The sequence below is a fragment of the Corythoichthys intestinalis genome, chromosome 17 (assembly GCF_030265065.1).
Source record: "Corythoichthys intestinalis isolate RoL2023-P3 chromosome 17, ASM3026506v1, whole genome shotgun sequence".
Classification (NCBI taxonomy): domain Eukaryota; kingdom Metazoa; phylum Chordata; class Actinopteri; order Syngnathiformes; family Syngnathidae; genus Corythoichthys; species Corythoichthys intestinalis.
This window is the reverse complement of record NC_080411.1, coordinates 27,537,355-27,558,398: the sequence shown is the minus strand read 5'-3', so window position 1 is coordinate 27,558,398 and position 21,044 is coordinate 27,537,355. Positions and strand designations below refer to the sequence as shown.

General features: G+C 38.2%; 1 protein-coding gene across 3 annotated transcripts in view; it reads right to left on the bottom strand.

Annotated features, from left to right (window-relative positions):
* The window catches only part of bcr (BCR activator of RhoGEF and GTPase), a 172,708-nt gene that overhangs the window by 24,541 nt on the left and 127,123 nt on the right, over positions 1-21,044 (bottom strand). For all 3 annotated transcript variants that reach the window (XM_057818080.1, XM_057818082.1, XM_057818083.1), the window contains 4 exons: positions 20,723-20,863; positions 5,290-5,411; positions 4,952-5,117; positions 1,923-2,042 (listed from right to left, as the gene is read on the bottom strand). In XM_057818080.1, coding sequence (XP_057674063.1) covers positions 1,923-2,042; positions 4,952-5,117; positions 5,290-5,411; positions 20,723-20,863 — 549 coding nt within the window. The remainder of the gene's footprint in view (positions 1-1,922; positions 2,043-4,951; positions 5,118-5,289; positions 5,412-20,722; positions 20,864-21,044) is intronic.

Sequence of the window (21,044 nt, the reverse complement as noted above, 5' to 3'; positions counted from 1 at the left end):
TGCTAGCATTTTATGACCAGCTCGTGCTTTTCAGTCTTGAAATGGGATTTCAATATTTTTACGCCCAATGTTTCAAGTTTTAAAATTTTCTAGCACAAAGTGCAATGTGCTTCATTCGAGTTTCCTTTCACCGGCTTCAACCATCCGCTGAAGTGTACGCTCTCAACCCACAAATCATTAAATTTGCACTTGCTAGTTTCTCCTCTATGACTATGCTAACTAAGCTCTCAACTAGGGGAGGGAACTCACGATACGATACGATTTGTGATACAAAGCTCACGATAACGATTTCACGATATGGCGATACAACGGTTATCGATACATTGGTCAGGAAATCATTCTATAAAACACCTAATAAACAGAAAAACAAGCCAGCTTCATCCTTCTGCTGTAAGTTTATCATGAGTAGACGCCCAATCCATTTGAATTAGGAGGGTGGCAGCGAATGAACCCCTCCCACTTCAAACGGGTCCCTCCCACTTTCATTTCAGGGTTGATTTTTAGGCACTTACTGTTGATTTTGGGGTATTTTATGGGTCACCTCCTGTTGATTTTGGGTTACAGAACAGAAAGTGACCTGTAAATGCCCTGAAAGTCAGAAAGACTGACTGTGAATTCTCTGGTTTCGAGCGAATTAACGACGTTCATCTGGCCGTTTTATGGGTCACTTCCTGTTGATTTTGGGTTACAGAATAGGAAGTGACCCGAGAATGAATAGGCAGTGACTCAGACTCAACAGGAAGTGACCTGTAAATGCCTGAAAATGCACAAAAAAAATACCTGCAAATAACCCGAAAATCGGAAAGAGTGACAGTGAATGCTCTGATTTCGAACAAACAAACGTTCCTTCGCCCTTCCCGGTCTTAATAGATTGGGCGTCGAGCGCCGTCAATGGCAGCCATAGAGGTAACTGAGTCACTATTATGGTGGAAGATTTTGGTAGCAACTTGTTGGTTCCTTTTTTTAAACATTGATACATTTTTAAAACAATATCCTTATTCTTGGCATGAGCATATCGATAACCTTTTGGGATGCAAAGTATCACGATATATCACCATTTTGATATTTTGTCACACCCATATTGTCAATGAGCAACTGCATGTGCACAAAACCTACTTGTGTTCAATAAATTCTGACCGTGCAACACAGCTAGTTCCGCTATGTAGTTACGTTGCAGCGTCCTCAAAAATCGAAACATTTAAAAGAGTGACAGAAATGTATACATCTTCTAAATAAAAGTAATGTAAGAAGATTTTTAAGACCTTTCAAAATTGTATTTCAGACTTTCTATAAGATTTCAGGAGAATATTAAGACATTGTAAGGCCTGAAATTCAAATAATTGGATTTAAGGCTTTTTTTTTTTAGACTTTTTAAGACTGCACGGATACACTAGAAATGTTTGTGTCTGCTCCAGAAAAAGAAAGACCTTAAAGTTGGCTGACAATCATGCAAGGTTATGAACCAGATATGGTACATGGCAAATGGACGGTTCTTATATAGCGCATTTATCTACATGGTTACCATGCCCAAAGTACTTTACATTACCACACATTTACCCTTTCCCGCACACATTAACACACCAATAGTGCTGGTGCCATGCAAGGCGCTGCTAACCCATTGAGATATAAGAAGATAAGTAAATGCCTTTGCATGTCATTGTGTTGAAGTAAAAATTTGATTAAAGTACAAATACACTTTATCAGATACTTTACAATTCTTTTTTCAAGGCTTTTTTCCAAACTTGTTTTCCCAACACAAAATGACTACATTAATTCTGATAGTGTACAATTATCATTACAGCATGGCCCAAAGAGAGAAAAAAATGACAAGGAGAACTAAATAACAGGAGGGAATTGAAGATTGAGCCTTGAGAAATACCGGTGATAACATAATGGCGCAAGAGAGACTATACTGTATTTACCTTGCCACTCTTGTTGTAGACTCTTAGGTGCATGCTGGGAGATGTTAAGAGAAGTAGCGACTCTTGTTCGGACAGCTTCTTCCTGAGGCGGTCGATGACCTTCGAGCCTTTGTTGGCTCTCTGAAATAAGGTGAAATCATAACTCATGGTAAAAGTTATAGGTAACCACTCTCCCTTAGACATGTGCCGATTACCGGTTTCAAGGTGTACCGTGGTATGAAAACGTCAAAGTTTCAAAACCGCAAAAATTTTCTGTCATACCGTCCCTACGGTATTAGCTATTTTTTATGTCTCAAAAATGCAGGGAGAAATCCCTCACTTGTAGCTGCAAGGCTCAACCCTCCCCCACCGGTTGTTGCTCAGTGTCAGTGAGTCAGCTGTGCTACACTATTGCTGGAGGAGGTGAAACTCCTGAAATCGCTGTTATGGGAATACGTCCGCGACAGAAAAGTTACAGATGGCCACAGTTTAGAGGAGGAGGGCCAACCGACATGTAAAACATGTTTGCGGAGGGTGGCTGCCGAGGAGGCAAGACCTCCAATATGATTTCGCATTTATACAAAATTAAAGGTTAGTAAACACTGTCATGAACGTTTCCCACCAGCTATGAGAGTTAACTCCAGCGTGTTTACATACCTGTCAACCTGAGGCCGTTGGCAATTTTACAAATTGGTGACTAATCTTACAACATTGTATATCGCGTTCAATATGAAACAAAAGTAAAATGTATTGATGGCTGCACTTCAGCACGCAATTCAGTTTCACTTGGAGGTAGTTCGTTAGTGTGTCCAATTATAAATGAAAAAGGTCAATGATCAAATTAACTTACCGATGCAATCTTTGAATCAGGGAACATTTCTTTTGCTAGTACTGAGAAGTGATCAGCAATAGTTGCAGGCAAATTGTGTTCGGCAACAAATTGGCAGAATAAAATCTCCGCTTTCGTCACTTTTCATTCTGCAGACTTCAACTTTATGACCAGTGTTGTTAATCTTACTTTTAATAAGTAATTAATTACAGTTCAAAAATTACATCTCGCAAAAAGTAATTGAGTTAGTAACTCAGTGACCTAAATGTAAGAGTAATTAGTTACTTGGCAAAGTAACTGATGTTACTGATGTTTTTTTTAACTGATGTTAAAAAAAAAACATAGAAACCTTTGCTATGTTTGGAAGTCATTTAATGTTGTGAATCAACTGTTAAAGTTGTTAAAATTGGTCCCGTTTTTGTATTAGTTCCCTTCTGTCTACTTTCGACATGTGAAAGTTTTAAAACTGTTTCATCATCATCATCATCCCCAAAAAAAAAAAAAAAAAAAAAAAAACATAGTTGCCTCTGCTATGTTTGGAAGTCATTTAATGTTGTGAATCAAACCTTAAAGTTGTTAAAATGGCTCCCGTTTTTGCTCCCTTCTGTCTACTTTCGACATGTGAAAGTTTTAAAACTGTTTCATCATTTAAAGATAGATTCAAGTCAAGACTTTGCCGATTTAGGAGTATTTCAGATATAAAGATACTTAAGTTCGCTAGGAAGGTTAACTACAACAACGCCTTTCTGAGAAGTCTACTGCTTCAAAATGGCGGCTGTTTATTAATGCCGCCGTCTGTCATTTCGCATGTACTTCTGTATGCATGTGATATCTAGGCGTAGATTGTAGGCTGTCGGCTACAGTCAGGAAATATTGGAGCCATCTAGCCTAGCATCGCGTTTGCTACAGCGTCACAACAAACACTCTTCTCTCTCCATGTCTCTGACTTTTCTCACGTCATTCAACCAACGTAGTAACGCATAGTAACACACATTGTCTCGTTGCCGAAACGGTGACAAAATCCGGAGAAAAAAAACGTAATGCACGAAAAACATACAGATTTTGAACGTACGGCGTACACATTTCAAAATCAGTGCTCACTTGTACAAATTACGCCGAAACAGTACAACTTGACAGGTATGGTGTTTTGTGTCTCTAGTGGTGGTATAAACATGTTTTTTTTTCGTCTCTTGCAACTGTATATGTTGAGAAAGAGAGTGTGTGTATAACGTAAACATGATACGAGTCATACACACTGTCTTTTATGGAAAAAAATTCATATATTTTTGTTCTGATGGTAAGAATGTTGAGCTGTGGTTGTTAGTATAGGCTCACCTAAAGGACTGCATTCATTTTCATTTTCCATCCATCCATCCATTTTCATTTTATTTAGAATATTTCAGAAATGTTATTTATTTATTTTAACTTAACATTATACTGTATTGGCCCGAATATAAGACGGTGTTTTTTGCATTTAAATAAGACTGAAAAAGTGGGGGTCGTCATATATTCGTGGTCTAGACGTTATACCCATTTACGACGCTAGATGGCGCCAGATATCATAGAAGCAATGTTCTGTCGTGACAGCTCTCAGCTACTCTCAAGTTTAACCAGTTTGCATTATTTTATTGCAATGTTTTTCCTTATTCAGATTTGTTTCAAGACTGCAGTTACAGTTAGACTTCACTTTAATGGTTAATGCAGTTATTGCAATTTTGTTGTTTTATCACAATAGATTGGTTCATTTCAAAAACCAGAAGCCATTCATTTACGAATGTGATTGCACTTTAGTTTACATATTTAAATGTTCAGATATTAAGATTTGAATGAGGCAAAAAAAACATGTTTTTTCTCTCAAATATATTGTTAGAATCATTTGTTTCAGTACTGTAATTATTGCCTGTATAAAAATTAATTTGGTGTTCAAAAAGTCTTTTCTCAAACTTGAGTCTTGAAAAAGACGGGGTTGTCTTATAATCAGGACCGTCTTATATTCGGGCCAATACGGTACTTATATTCAAATTTGCTAATATGTTTTGAAAAATAAAAATCATGTCCAATGGAAACATTTTTTAACCCAGATATCTCAAAGTAACACATTTTAGAGCTGTAATTGCAATACCGCGAAACCGTGATATTTTGGCCTAAGGTTATCATACCGTCAGAATATCATACCGGCACATGCCTACTCTCCCTACATTTTTCATTCCTTCTGGTTTACCTTTTCTCTTTGGATCTCACTTCGCAGGTGTGAGATTTTCACCTTCATTGCATCTAGCTCTTCATCTGGCACCTGTGGGATAGTGAGCGGTTCGGTCTCTTCTGGGCCCTGGAAAGTCAGCTCACTTAATGGGATGTACCACTTGCTGTCATACTGTTGGTTTTTCCTGCAGGAGTAAGAAGGGGTATTGAGAAAATGCATATAGAGGACTAAGGAAAGGGGAAACTCATGAGTCCTAGGGTACATTAAAAGTTTTCTATCCAAAAAGTCATCGTGCTGACGTGGATGGATAATAAATAATATAATAAAACGGTCAGCTTCTTTTTTTTTTGTCGTACCCTGCAATTTGTTTTTTCAGTTTGGCGCATAGCAGCAGGTCAGTGAAGAGGAAGACGTGTCGCAGTTTCCTGGCTCCCTCCACCAGTTCTACCATGAAGCTATCCTTCAGCAGCTGGCGATTCTGTGAATTAGAAAAACACGCTTACAGGTAAAAACTCTTTAACGGCTTATTATCACTACTTATGAAGGGAGTGTAAAGAGCTAAGAAGAATGGGATTATCAGCACTCATAGGTGCAACATGCATCGCACTTGTCAAAGACTCGACACGACACGAGAGACAAAGAAAGACTACAAAACAAATGACCAAATTTTTCGCTATTATGCACAGAAAGTATAAATTAATGAAATAATTCATATGATTTAATCCCTTAATTAATGTTCTGTGAATTCTGTGAGTCCATTTTCAGGTAAAAGAAGAAGAAAATAGGTATTGAGAAAAAAATAATATATATTTTGCGCGGGGGGGGGGGGGGGGCGATCTGGCCATCTCACTGATGTCAGACTATGTAATGAGGCTGCCATACTGAGGTCCAACAAAGGAGGGCAGTGATGTCAAGATAAATGTTTTACAAGGATGACATTTCTTGCCAGTAGAGAGAACAAGTTCACATTTTGAGCCTTAATAGAGTGGCTTTCTGTTTCACGGCGCTGTCACGTGACATTAAGGGAAAGATTAATGATGATAAATGCAAAGATAAATAAAAGATGATCCATGCTTTTAGAAAAAACACACGCATGTTTATCTAGGTTGATTGCAATGATGTTGAGGTTTTTGTCTCCTAATTCCATGTCCAGACAACACTATATTTTTCTTTCTCTGATTTTCTGATTCTCTCAAAACATGACATCACACATGTTCACGAGTGGTTACATCACCATTTTCATCTTAGCGTCCTCCTACTATCTTGTCTTACTCCACTCACCACGACGCTGCACCCCTCCCTCCAACATCAAGAGCACATACTGTCACTGCCAGAACATACTAAAGAGCATATGATGCATTTGTTTACGAAACCAAACAGCTGACAAAAAATCTCCGCTGCAGTGTTACTGCCGGAGGAGATGGGGCTAATGGAAGGTGGGATGAGACAAAGCGAATGAGCATCATCATCTTTGGATACAGTGTGTAATCTATGCAACCATCTCGTGTCATCCATCATTGATTATGAACAGGGCTCTTGCTTTGATATAAATAACATGGGACAACTACAGTATATAAAAAAAAAAAGAAACAGTTGTTTTGTGTCGGACAGTTGTTTTATCATTTTTTTGTGTGTGGAATCCAAAACTAATCTGTTTTTCTCTATCTGGTCAGGTTTTTTTTCTCCACAGTTTACCCCCTTACTACCGTAATTTTCAGACTGTAAACCGCTACTTTTTCTCTTTGTTTTGAATTCTGCAGCTCAGACTCCAGTATGGCTTATTTGCTGATTTATTTGGGTTAATAGGTAACACTTTATTTGACAGTACTCGCGTGAGTTGTGTTTAGCTACAACTGGATTCATTAGTTCATTACTATTCATCCTTCACACTGCCGCTGGAAACAGAAATGTTGTTTAATACATCTGCAGGCGACCAGGAGATAAGGATTTTACGACACTGTGCGCCGGTCCTTATGAGAAACGTGGTCTTCTGCAAAACACTACCGCTTTTGTCCACCTGCGTCGCCAAAATCGACCAAAATTGAAAAATTACCTAGCGTTGCCTTAAGTGTCATCTGGCAAATTTTGTCACGAACTCCATTTATGTCCAGCTCGGATCTTTTGCATCCATTCAAAAGTGAGATAAATTGCCGGATGACACTAAATGACATCTGTAAGCATTCATTAATGTTCATGCATAGACTTCATAATGTATTGATGGGACACGGGGGGCGGGGCCGATTCATAGGGGGCCTATCGCCGTCAAAGCTGACCAGGTGGAAACATAAACAGAATAAAACAGTCTCGATTCTTGGTTAAAGGCAAAAAAAACGTGCAGGTAGCATTTATTTTACGTAAATATTGCAAACTATGAGGCTAGTCAGTAAGGAAATTAGTGGCCGCCATATGTAAACGAAGAGCTTTTTCCGTTGAAAATTCTTGTGAATAAATGCTGGAATCCCAGAATTCCTTATAGATCTGGATGTAAATCAGTCTCGATTCTTGGTTAAAAACAAAAAAACCTTGCAGGTAGCATTTATTTTGCATAAATATTGCTAAGTATAAGCCAATGATGTAGCTGCTAATTTCTCCCATTGATTTTTTGCACGTGTCAAAATGCATGCATGATACTAAAAATCTAATAATTACCTTGAATCCTCAAACAAATCACTCCTGAGACAATCGTTCCTATTTGTGTGCAGTACAGCTTTCATACTTTTTCAACCTAAATCCGGCGTTAGATTGCGGCATGTGACCGAATGCTAATAAATTAAGCGGAGTGTTCGACGGCCCCCTTCGGGAAGGCATGACACAGTGAATGGGGAATGTGTCATGTCAATACATTATGAAATCTACTGTATGGTTCATGCCAGAGTAATGTCATCATTGTGATGGTCTTATATGTTTTGTTGTTATTATCCAATAATAAGTGAGGACAGGTGCTGCTTATAGTCCGGTGCGGCTTATCTATGATCAAATGCCTTTTTCGTGTCAAATTTGGTAGGTAGCGTTTATAGTCAGGTGCGCAACTCCGAAAATTACCATAAATGTACAAAAGTTATCCTTTGTAAAAACATAATAGTGTTAAATAAGCATTGCAGTCATGCCTATTTGTTTCATATTTAACTGTATTTCAATAATGTATATACATTTGTATTTTAAAAAAATAAAATAAAACAGACACACATGTTAGCCTGTTAAGATTAGCTTTTTTTTCTGCTGGGCAAAAAAACAAAAAATCTGCGCTGATTTTTACTCTACTCAAACACCAGAACAAAGTGCAACTTTATGAGCGGGGATATTTTATGCTTTTATTGGTTATTTCTAATGTTAATATTCATGTGTTTTTGATGAGAAATGAGCACTTTCCTTTCCTTTTTGAAGTTTTGTTTGGTCAGGCATTTTCAAAGAGCCAAAACAGCAAACATGGCGTGCCGAACCTCATGATTTGATTCAGATGGGTAAAGTTTCATCCAATCATCTCCCAGAAGTGGCAATAGCAGCTATATTCTGTGTACTTATTGGTTTAGAGACGCGAACGCGTCATGTCCTTCAGCAGCATGCTTAGTTCCGAAGGGGTTAAGTGCTATGTTTTCATATTGTTTTAAGAAAGCAGGGATCCTATAGTTCAACAAACTAGATGTGATAGAAGAAAACTGAGACCAGTTTTGGATTCCGCACACAAAAATTAGTTATGTCTCAGACTTTAAACAATAGCAATGTTGCTGCATAGTGTAATCATTCTTGTAAAAGGATCAGAAGTAAAATCTGATGAAAATTCACACTTTTTAAGTTCTCAAAAACATTAATAAAAATGAATATTTCTCTCTTGCTTGACACCAATGGCTCCAAGTACTAAAGCTTGAAAATTATGAGGCTCACTTTTTAATGGCATTCACACATCAATTAAAGTGAAATTTTCTTAGTGTTTACTCTGTTAAAACATTTTCTAGCTCATTGTTTTTGTCTGCCAAATTCAAATATACACTCATGCGCTTATTGCCTCTGCTTAATAGGCCATGATAGGGCAAAAATGCATTTCTAAGTGGTGCTTTCATATAGAAAACAGGAGTTGTAAGGAACATGGAACCCAAGGAACATGATTGGACCTCAAAGCTCTGAAATTTAATCATCTTAAATCTTAATTTAATCATCTTAAAAATTGGGGCTGTTGCTTTGACAGGAATGCACATTCAAATTTCGCCAAACATATAGCCTAAAGACCATCAAAGACCAATCTTCACTTTGAACTTGGCTACTGCCGACATTTGTGTCATATAACATCGCAGCGAGTCTTGCTTCGCTATAAAGAAGCACTGTAATATTTAAATATCTAAAGACTAGGAAAAGAAAATAGCAATGTGGCAGATAGCGCCAAACCCTCCTATCCACTAACGAGGTTCTGGCTACAGACGATTTTACTTTCTACTACTTCTACTTGGTGGATGTACAAATTATTCAAATAAATATCCAAATTGCATGAAAGAAGGAAAAACCTATGTTCAGATTTCTACAGTATGTTGGTCTTCAGTCATCATTATCCCCTTTGTGTCTCTGATTATTAAAGAAATACCAAAACATGATGCCGCTTTCTTGTTGCTCTATATATAGAACTTTTGTAGCACCTAGTACATCAGATGTCTTGGACAAGACAGAAAATTTAATCGAGTCAGTCAAAACATATCTATGTCTTATGTTATGATGTCATGTTGCCAGTACAGTCTTCAAAGAACGGCGTTTTTAACCATTTATAATCATTCATAACATGAAATTGTACTTTTAAATGTATTTATCTTTATTTATCTAGTTCTCTGCATGCAGCCAAAAATACAATAGTTGCAGCTTTGACTATTTAGCTCATTAACGAGAAGGATTAAAATATAGTGACGTATTTAAATTCTATAATTGTTGATTTGCTATACACTAGCAGAAAACATGGTAATAAGGTTGTGTTACTATTCAAATGCACATGATTTTTTGAGTACTATAACCCATCACGGCTCAGTATACAGTGGGACAAATAAGTATTTAGTCAACCACCAATTGTGCAATTCTCCTACTTGAAAAGATTAAAGAGGCCTGTAATTGTCAACATGGGTAAACTTCAACCATGAGAGACAGAATGTGGAAAAAAACAGAATATCACATTGTTTGATTTTTAAAGAATTTATTTCCAAATTAGAGTGGGAAATAAGTATTTGGTCACCTACAAACAAGCAAGATTTCTGGCTGTCAAAGAGGTCCAACTTCTTCTAACAAGGTCTAACGAGGCTCCACTCGTTACCTGTATTAATGGCACCTATTTTGACTCATTATCGGTATAAAAGACACCTGTCCACAAACTGAGTCAGTCACACTCCAAACTCCAAGATGGCCAAGACCAAAGAGCTGTTGAAGGACACCAGAGACAAAATTGTAGACCTGCACCAGGCTGGAAAGACTGAATCTGCAATAGGTAAAACGCTTGGTGGAAAGAAATCAATTGTGGGAACAATTATTAGAAAATGGAAGACCTACAAGACCACTGATAATCTCCCTCGATCTGGGCTCCATGCAAGATCTCACCCCGTGGCGTCAAAATGATAACAAGAACGGTGAGCAAAAATCCCAGAACCACACGGGGGACCTAGTAAATGACCTAGAGAGAGCTGGGACCACAGTAACAAAGGCTACTATCAGTAACACGATGCGCCGCGAGGGACTCAAATCCTGCACTGCCAGACGTGTCCCCCTGCTGAAGCCAGTACATGTCCAGGCCCATCTGCTGTCCGCTAGAGAGCATTTGGATGATCCAGAAGAGGACTGGGAGAATGTGTTATGGTCAGATGAAACCAAAATAGAACTTTTTGGTAAAACACAGGTTCTCGTGTTTGGAAGAGAAAGAATACTGAATTGCATCTGAAGAACACCATACCCACTGTGGAGCATGGGGGTGGAAACATCATGCTTTGGGGCTGTTTTTCTGCAAAGGGACCAGGACGACTGATCTGTATAAAGGAAAGAATGAATGGGGCCATGTATCGAAAGATTTTTCAAGGGCATTGAAGATGAGACGTGGCTGGGTCTTTTAGCATCACAATGATCCCAAACACACAGCCAGGACAACAAAGGAGTGGCTTCATAAGAAGCATTTCAAGGTCCTGGAGTGGAGTTGAAAGTCCGTGTTGCCCAACGACAGCCCCAAAACATCACAGCTCTAGAGGAGATCTGCATGGAGGAATGGGCCAAAATAGCAGCAACAGTGTGTGAAAAGCTGGTGAAGAGTTACAGAAACGTTTGGCCTCCGTTATTGCCAACAAAGGGTACATAACAAAGTATTGAGATGAACTTTTGGTATTGACCAAATCCCCTTTTTCCACCATGATTTGCAAATAAATTCTTTAAAAATCAAACAATGTGATTTTCTGTTTTTTTCACACATTCTGTCTCTCATGGTTGAGGTTTACCCATGTTGACAATTACAGGCCTCTCTAATATTTTCAAGTGGGGGAACTTGCACAATTAGTGGTTGACTAAATACTTACTTGCCTCACTGTATTTTAAGACAATTCGACTATATACAGCAATTTGGCAAAGCGCAGATGACGTGTACAGGATATTCCTTTTATCGAAGTATTTTTCCCCAATTGCTAAATAAACAATTAGAGGTTGACTAAATACTTATCTGCCCCACTGTAAATCTCTGATGCTGATGTCGCATCGACAAAATAATGGATTTACAGTCATCTGCCACTGTGATTTGAAAATTCAGACTTAACTATCATGACTAATAAATCTTCACTCATGCATTGAGCCTTGAAATGCATTCTGGAGTAAGACAATAGAAAATTTATGGCGACAAACAAATGAAGACTTGGCTCCGGTTCAAAAATGTGAAAATTGGCACTGGCTAGCATTTCGTTCCCTTTAAGATTTTTGAGCAGTTGATCCTAAGAATAATGAAGTCAATTTCTACTGCTTTCATTCATTCACTGGGTGTTTGACTCATTCAAGTCCCAGGGATATTTTTGCATTTTTAGACTGATGTTTTTGTTTTTTCACCCTGAGCCTGAGTCGTGATGAATGTAATACTGAGTGCACACTGATGTTTTCTTGCTCTGCTACTGTGGGAAGGCAAGCTAATGAAATAAATAAAAATAAAACAGCCAATAAGAGGAATGTGGACAGTGTGTACTGAGAAAGTGCGGTTACACAGAGCACAGATTAAATATTGACGTCTCCTGAAGCGGCCTCGCTGAGAGCATGTACGCGAGTAATCGCATGAATTTACAAAATCCACATGTATTTTTAGAAGCCAGCACACGCTTGAAGGGACATCTTTGCATCACTGTGTTTATACAGGTCGGAGTGCGTGTATACGCACATCTTCATGATATAATAGAGACAGTATGTGTATATTTCGGTTTCTTCAGTCAATGGTAGACACCAAAAGTATAATATACTAATTCAATTAATATGATACATCTTCTAAATTTAAATTACTTCCAAATAACTGTCTTTAGCCCTCCCACATAACTAAATAAGGTAACCAAAATCATAGAAAGAGGACTTATTATGATGCAGTGCAGTTTTATACCGTTACACCCAAAATAATTAAAACGTTCAACTACTTCTCGCTTCAAACTTCCCGCCCTCAGTCCAATCACTGATTTTTTAAAATAAATATATTTTTTTAAATAAATAAATGAATAAATAAAGACAGATGAGCTGAACTCTCCCTCCTGTCGCATTCCTTGTTCAGGCAGTGCACTGGAGTTGCTTATTAAAGTTAACGATGACTGACAACAGTGCACTGGAGTTGCTTATCAAAGTTAACGATGATTGACAGACCTAAAGGATTGATCTTGCCAGGGAATCTTGGAAGCCAAAACTTCAAAGCGCCGCATGCGTCAATCATCGTTTAACTTGTTAAACAGTTGCTGTGGCAACTCATTATGTGTAACCACCGTAACACACCAGACACATCAACGGCATGTCAACGATGCCGGCGCGTCAACGCACCAGTGACGCTCGCCGTCAATTTCCATAGGACGCGTTTTACGAGCAGAGCGTCTGTGGAGCGGCTCAATCGGTTCACGCGAGGATTGTAAGATCGCGCGAGAGTAGAGGGTATTTAAAGATAATAATAATAATAATAATAAAACAAACCATTTGTTGGTCAGCTTTCTTTCTGAAAGAAAGAAAACATTCTGTGCTAAAGAGAAAAACAATCCCAATGACAAAGACAATGACATTTTAACATGTATTTTACAAATGAAATTCCTCAATTAATCTTTTTTTTTCTTATGAACGGTTTCAAAAGCTTTATTGATGGATTTTCTCAAGTTAAAGCGCCACGCAGAAATTAATAAATTTAATTGTGTAAAGAGGATTTGTGTATTATTCTTATGTATTTAATTATTTAATTATTTATTATTTCATTACAGGTGTTTTGGCTCATTTCAATTTATTTTATTTATCTGGGCTATTATTTATTTTATTATGTTAATATGTTAATATTTATTATATTTATGTTTTACAAATGTTTATTTTGCATAATTTTAGATCCAATGTGAATATTTGTTCCTACTTGTTTTGTTGTGGTAGGAGGGTTTTATATTGAACATGGGGGTACTGGTGCCCAACACGCCGAGATTAAAAGCAGAGTTGATAATAACCAACACGGCAGGACAGTATTATAGCAGAGAAGAGAGCAGTAAATTAACAACAACAAATAAACTGTGACCTGATTTACCCACAGCCTCAAGAGATCTGATGGACTCGAAATTAAGGGTTACGATTGCATATTATTTTCAAAATTGACCGGATCCACCTTATTTTTACATGAGTGACGTCCGGTCTGCCCGATCCTAATTAGTAGTATTGACCTAGGAGGATCTATCTCGCGTCAAATAATAAACTCTGCCATTCTTTTCGCTTGCGACACGTTGAGTCGCCTCTGGGACGCGTCTAAAATGCGGCCGCACTGCGACTGGTGCGCACTGGCTGATTGACTTTAATGGCCGCGTTTCACAGCGTTGACGCGGCGGCGTCGTTGTCGTGCCGTAGACATGTCTGGTGTACTACCGGGGTATGTGAGCAGCTTGAGCGGATTTGAGTGGACTCACTCAATGAAGCATTTAATAAAGACAAGCATTTTTCTACTTTATTCTCGTTTAAAAATAATTAGAAGGGAAAGTAACATGTTTAAAACTTATCATAATAAATATATTCAAAGTGCTTAAAAACATTTATTAAAATATACACATAAATAAAGTTTTTTTTTGTTTTGTTTTTTAATGTGAAAAAACATGTCTTAAATGCATCTATTTCCAATGCTAAATCTGAATAAATACATTAAACACTCTTCATCTACTTCGCGGTTTTTCACTTAGCGTGGCGGATTCTGGTTCCCATTAACCGCGAAAAACGAGGGATCACTGTAATACCGCTCCATTCCTTACTTAACATTATAATCCTTGTAATGCTGTACTAATATATATATCCTGGATATACATTCCTACCATGACTGAAAAGCAAAAAAAAAAAAAAAAAACTGAGTGACACAGTGAACATGGAACTTGGCAGCACCTTTGTTTGCATTTTAATTATGTGGCATCTGCTTGTTTGCCCCCCAACCTTCAATATGGTCAGGCCAAGGGAATCTGGGGGCCACTCATAAACTTGTCCACTCGCAGATGCCCTGACAAACTACAGGTTACTTGCTAATAGATTCATCCTTTAAATAGCATCTGTTAGTTGTTCAATACATTAGCACTCGTAAACATTTTTTATATTGGCTAAAGGGCACCATTTTTTGTGGGGGCAGCAGAAGGGAGGAGGCTTACCTTAGTATTATTTTAACCACTGAGGTTTCTAATAGCTGTTCTGGTCATTATAGTGCTGAACAAAGGCAAACATGGAATACACTGACCAGTATAGTTTATTGTAGCTCCTCTAATGGGACGTGTGAGCCATGAAATTCATTCAGATCAGTCACTCAAGCGCCTGTTTGCAAGGCAGCTAACAGGTGATCAGTGTTGCCAACTTGGGGATTTTCTAACTAAATCTGGCAACTTCAAAGCCTCTTGGCAACTTTTTCATTTTTTTTTTTTTTTCTAACTCACTTTTTTGCTTCTTCCAAAACGTTATTCCTCTCTACTACAGCATCCATTACAATTACATGCAAATTTCAAATTATGCAAATTAGGTGGCGACGTTATCTAACGACTTTGGGCAAATTTTAAGACAGCCAATAGCTACTTTTCTTACTGGGGAGTTGGCAACACTGCAGGTTATAGGGGAAGTCCAAGCAAGCAATTTTTCACTATAAACAGATAATCTGCTGGACTCGTATGTAGAATCCATGCATCGCAAAATCCATCAATAATTTTTTTTTAGGAAATCCCCAAAACCAAAGAATAATTTGGCATTGACAAAGAGTGCTAGCCATTTTCAACACTTGAGATTTGTCAATAGTCTATTTAAAAACGAAAAACAAAAATCAAATTCACGTGGGCTGACGAATAGTTTGAATTTGTGAAAAAATACAATCAATTGACAAATTTAGGCATAGGTAGTATTGGTTAGACGGGATTTGCATTCTTCATAACCAAGTCAAACTTACGACTATTACTAGTAATACTCTCAATTCTCTTTTGGGTTACAATGGAAGTGAAATAACCCATGCTCTCCTTCCCAGCATTCTCTTTAAAGCAACACCAGGTAACTTTTCAACCTTTATAAAATATTATAATAACATTTGTGATGATATGTCGACTGACAAGTAGTTAAATGACACCTCTTTTGTATCTCGAGGGGGTCTGTATCGCTTTCACTGGCACTAATTAAATTTGAGGAGGGTGGGCAGGGTTCCTGCCACCCAATAAAACAACAAATATGCTAACTGCTTTACGGCATACGTCACTTCATCCTTTCCCCATTCATTATAAAGACGGAAGTCGATGCGACTGCTTTCACACGAAATCTGCAAAGATGGCAGAGCAACAAAAGAGACAAAAAGTTTTGTCTGAGGAGGGAAAAAAAAGATAAAAGGACACTCAAGAATAAACATTGGCCCAGCTTTTACTCGCTGGCGTGAAACCCTCCCGCTCCATCAACGAGAAAGTTAGCCACATGGTTGCTAACCGTCATTTGCTATTGTTTAGCCACAACTGGATTCATTATCTTACTACTATTTATCCTTCACACAGCCGATGGAAACAGAAATGTCATTTGATCCACCTGCGTGCGACCGGTAGATAGGGATTTTACGACACCATGTGTTCATGCGCTGGTCCTCATGGGAAACGCAGTCTTCCTTCAGGCAAAACACTACCACTTTTGTCCACCGGCATCGCTAAAATCGACCAAAACTGAAAAGTTACCAAGTGATGCTTTGAGTTGGTCATTTGTGATTGAGGGACCCATTCTATGAAATAATTACCAGTAGTAAACCATAATTTTCTCTGCTCAAGTATATGGCGGAAAACACTCAGATGACTTGAAGTTCCTCTGAGACCCCCAATTTGGCCAAATTTCAGAATTGTCCTATATGCATGTGTGATACATCATTGGAAAGCTTAAAATCTCAATTTTCTGGGGAAAGAAAAATTTTGAACAGGAGGGCATTTAAAAAATAATAATAAATAAACAGCAAAACTCTAACTGAAGGTGAGAGCATGAGAGAGCATAATTAAAGACGGATTTTATGGGTGAAACATGGTAATATAACAAAGGTCACGATGTAGAAATCGCAGACATCAAGGAGTTGTCGAGAATTTCTTTTTCATATATTTACCATTTTAAACTTTTTTTTTTTTTTCTTTCAATTTTTCATTGTTTGAATTGATTATTTAGCATCTAAAATATTGGGGAAAATGCGACAGTAACGAAAAAAATACAATTAAGCAATAGTTATGAGGTAGATATCCGTGACCTATATACAGACGCGAATTTTTTTCATTGTGACGTAATTTGTTTAAAAGTTTAAAATATGCGAGTGAATAATTTTTTAAAGAAAACATTTAAATTAAAATAGTTAAATTAAAAATAGTTTGGGGGCTTAATGCATCTTGAATTTGCTATGGCATTAAATTATGGACATATTGTTCTATCAAACACAACAGTTCTTTTGGATTAAAATACAGCAGTTTATTTTGAAGAATGGTGCAAGAGCAGAAGCTGCTTTTTCAGCCTTGTCTGTGTTTTCCGCCATATGCTTCTGTTATTTTAAGTCAGTTTGAGTCCCCGTCCTCTCTCTTGGCTTTCAAATGCTTAATAATTGGCATCTGTGTAACCTTTAATAACCTCGGGCATATCAAATACTGTACTCAAGCTGTAGTGAGTAGCAATATAATGAGCACCATTGATTTCCACGTGCAGCTTTCATGTATCTATCATAAATATTAGATGCCTGGTGTAGTTGGTGAGGAGAGACTGGGGTAAAAGTATCCTGTAGGGATATAAAAGGGGGCGGGGCAGGTAGCAAATGCATGTGTTTATGTGAGTGCGTAAGAAAGTGTCTTTGTCGAGGGTGCAGTAATGACCTCCGTATAAGCAGAGGGAGGAGCTAGCTCAGGCGTTTTTCTTTCTTTCGCCCACTGGCTCCCACCCTCCATTTATGAATAATTAACTTGGAATCGGCCCGTTGGAGCGACGGCTTGGTGGCTCATTACCGACATTATGTACGGCCGTGTCATGAAAGCTTTCAATCAAGAGGCATCCAATCATGTGCATCAAGTCATCTCCAGGGATGACAGACAGGGTGGTGGGGGAGCCGTGTGTGAGAATATAAGTGCTTGAGAAACCACAATGGGCAAGTGGAGGAGAAGCCCCCACTCCTTTAAGCAGCCAACCACAGTGTGACCATATAAGGGCATGCGCTGCGCTTTAGGTTGCAGATTGGTGACAAGCTAGAAGCCACTCATTTTTGATAGAGACTTCAAGGTCATTTGAAGGGTGGGGTCGTGATGACTGGGAATTAAATTAACAAATGCACCAAAACGTAATGCCTGTGATGGATTAATGTGAAAATGCAATTACCATTAAATGGAAGACTAATTTACCAGCAATGCAGGCAAACAAATATTAAAAATTAGGGATTCATTGATACTAATACACCTATTGGTATTGGTGTTGATACCGTACATATGTGTAGTACTAGTACGTATTTGCAAAAAATCACCAACGCTACACCCTCACTTACAACACACATACAATTGTAAGGACTGTTCCATAAGCACCAACCCTCCATAATTTCATAAAAAGACGCACAAGGTTGGCTTCATTGGGCCATATACAGGGAAATGCTGTACCACAGCAATACAGTGGTACCTCTACATACGAAGTTAAGTCGTTCCAGGACCTTGTTTGCAAGTCAAAATGGTCGTATATGTCGAGCAGGATTTTCCCTTAAGAATACATTATAATTCCATTAATTCGTTCCACATCCCAAAAACCTACACTAAATCCTTAATAAATACTGCTTTTACAATTAAAAATGGCAATTAGACATAGCAAAACAAATAAATTATAAGTAAAAATCGGAATAATAACATAATAATAGCGTAATTTTCGGACTATAAGGCCCACCTGACTATAAGACGCTACCTACCAAATTTTAGACGAAAACAACATTTGTTCATAGATAAGCCGCAGCTGTCCTCACTACACAATGGGATATTTACACCAAAATAAGTAAAACTTTTTTTGACAACGGCATCATAAGACTGTCATAAGACCAAATGAACCACCATGAAGCTTTGAACCAACTGTTTCAAGAAGCTATATTTGGCCATCACTGCTCCCTTGGGGGAGACATTCAACCTCTGCTACCACCTGCTGTAGACACTGTTTTCGTCCAACATTCCTCCTAGCATGCATTGCAGCGCTACAGATGTAAATAACAATCAAAATCCATGTTCTGTGCTAAATTTTTCTTCCGTTACTGTTCCAGTTGTTTCAGTGACTGCTAGTTATGGTATCTGGTAACACTTTATTTGACAGTGGCGCTATAAGACTGTCATAAGACCATCATAATTATGACATGTCACTGCCATGAGCATTAATGAATACTTATAACAGATGTCATTTTGTGTCATCTGGCAAATAATCTCACTTTTGAATGGATGTAAAAAATCCAAGCAGGACATAAATGGAGTTGGTGACATAATTTGCTTGATAACACTAAATGACATCTGTCACATGCATTCATTAATATCCACGATAGTGTCATGTCATAATTATGACGGTCTTATGTCAGTCTTATGACGCCGCTGTCAAATAAAGTGTTACCAATTAACCCAAATAAGTCAACAAATAAGCCGCACTGGACTATAAACCGCAGGATTCAAAATGAAGGCTTATAGTCCGAATATTACGGTAGTAAAAATGACAATACTACCTGTAATAATTAGGGCTGTCAAATTTATCAACTTAACGGTCGGTAATTATCTTTTTAAATTAATCATGTTAAAACATTTAACGCAATTAACGCGTGCGCGGCACGACCCACTCACGCATTGCAAGTCTTTCTATCTGTGGATCCCTTTCACAGGAAGAATGTTAATAATGTTAATGCCATCTTGTGGATTTATTGTTATAATAAACAAATACAGTACTTATATACAGTATGTTGACTGTATATATCCGTCTTGTCTTATCTTTCCATTCCAACAATAATTTACAGAAAAATATGGCATATTTTGGAGATGGTTTGAATTGCGATTAATTAAATTTTAAGCTGTGATTAACTCGATTAAAATTTTTAGTCGTTTGACAGCCCTAGTAATAATGTAACGAATCAGGTTCTAATGTGGCGGTTGTGTTTTGCGTGGTGTACCTGAACACACCGCATCGCATGTCTGACGTGACAGAGACATAGGTGCGGTAGAGGTTTTACTTTCACTTTTTATGTTCTGTTGTTGGTGTCAGTTGCGGCAGACAATAGGCATGTTGCGTTGCACAAGTTCTGAAATAAATGGTTAAAAACCTGACGAAGCTGGCGATTTCTTTGGCCATGTTACAATAATAATAATTGTCACCTTAACTTATATCGACCGGTTAATGGCGGTCGGAGGAGGACCATCGAGATCGTAGACATTCGACAGCTTTATTATCGAGCCAGTTCACGGATGCGCAGACCACGCTCATATTTTTCTATCATTTCCATCTTCATTTCAATAGTAACCGTCAACTTTTCCCTTTTTTTACCACCTGCACTAACATTCTTTGAAGCCATGTTGATGTCTCCGCGGGTAAACAAAGAACCTGCGGCGTAGTCAAAAATCGTCATTTTTCGAGCATGTCGTCGGATGTAGACACAAATGGTGAGTCAAATTTTACATTGGATGTCAAAAAGATCATGTGTCAAAGCGATTGTATGTCGAGGTACCACTGTACTTAAATTTGACAGGTGTGTTGTAAGGGTAGAGCGAAAAATTATGACCATAGTGTGAATTTTAATAACCGTGACTCACTGCCCACAAACTATTCATTCATTATCCGTACCGTTTATTCTCACAAGGGTCGTGGGGTAATGGAACCTATCCCAGCTGACTACTAGGAGGAGGTAGAATACACCCTGACCTGGTTGCCAGCCAATCGCAGGCCCACAAACCAATGGGTTAAAAGCAATCATCTCAGCATATCAGCAATGATGGCTAATCTATTCATCTAGATGTGCAAAGCTATACATGGCAAGGGAGCGCGATTTGTAAAGCACAGAAATTATAGGGCGACTTTACAGTTTCACCTTTGATACAGCAGTTTGGCGGTAGAGGTTAATGCGTCAGCTTGGAGAAGTCTCACCTCTCCCTTCTTGACAGTCATAAGCTGCCGTCGAGGCGTGGACTCCTCGTTGATGCTGGACAGGAAATTCTGGGAGATTCGCAGAGCGTCCTGAAGAAGCGGGTGGTCCGGGTGACTTGTGGGAGTGTGTTTGAGCAAGTCCTGCATGCACAAAGGTTTACTTGAAAAAGCAAACCAGGTGCACTTATGCATAAAGTGAAAACACTTTGTCCGACAAAGGACAAAATGTAAATACAAATGCTCTCACATTTGAACCAGATTGAAAAAACAAATAAGCTCAAGTTGATTTTTTAAAGTGCAGTGGTAAAAACAGTTTTTTTTT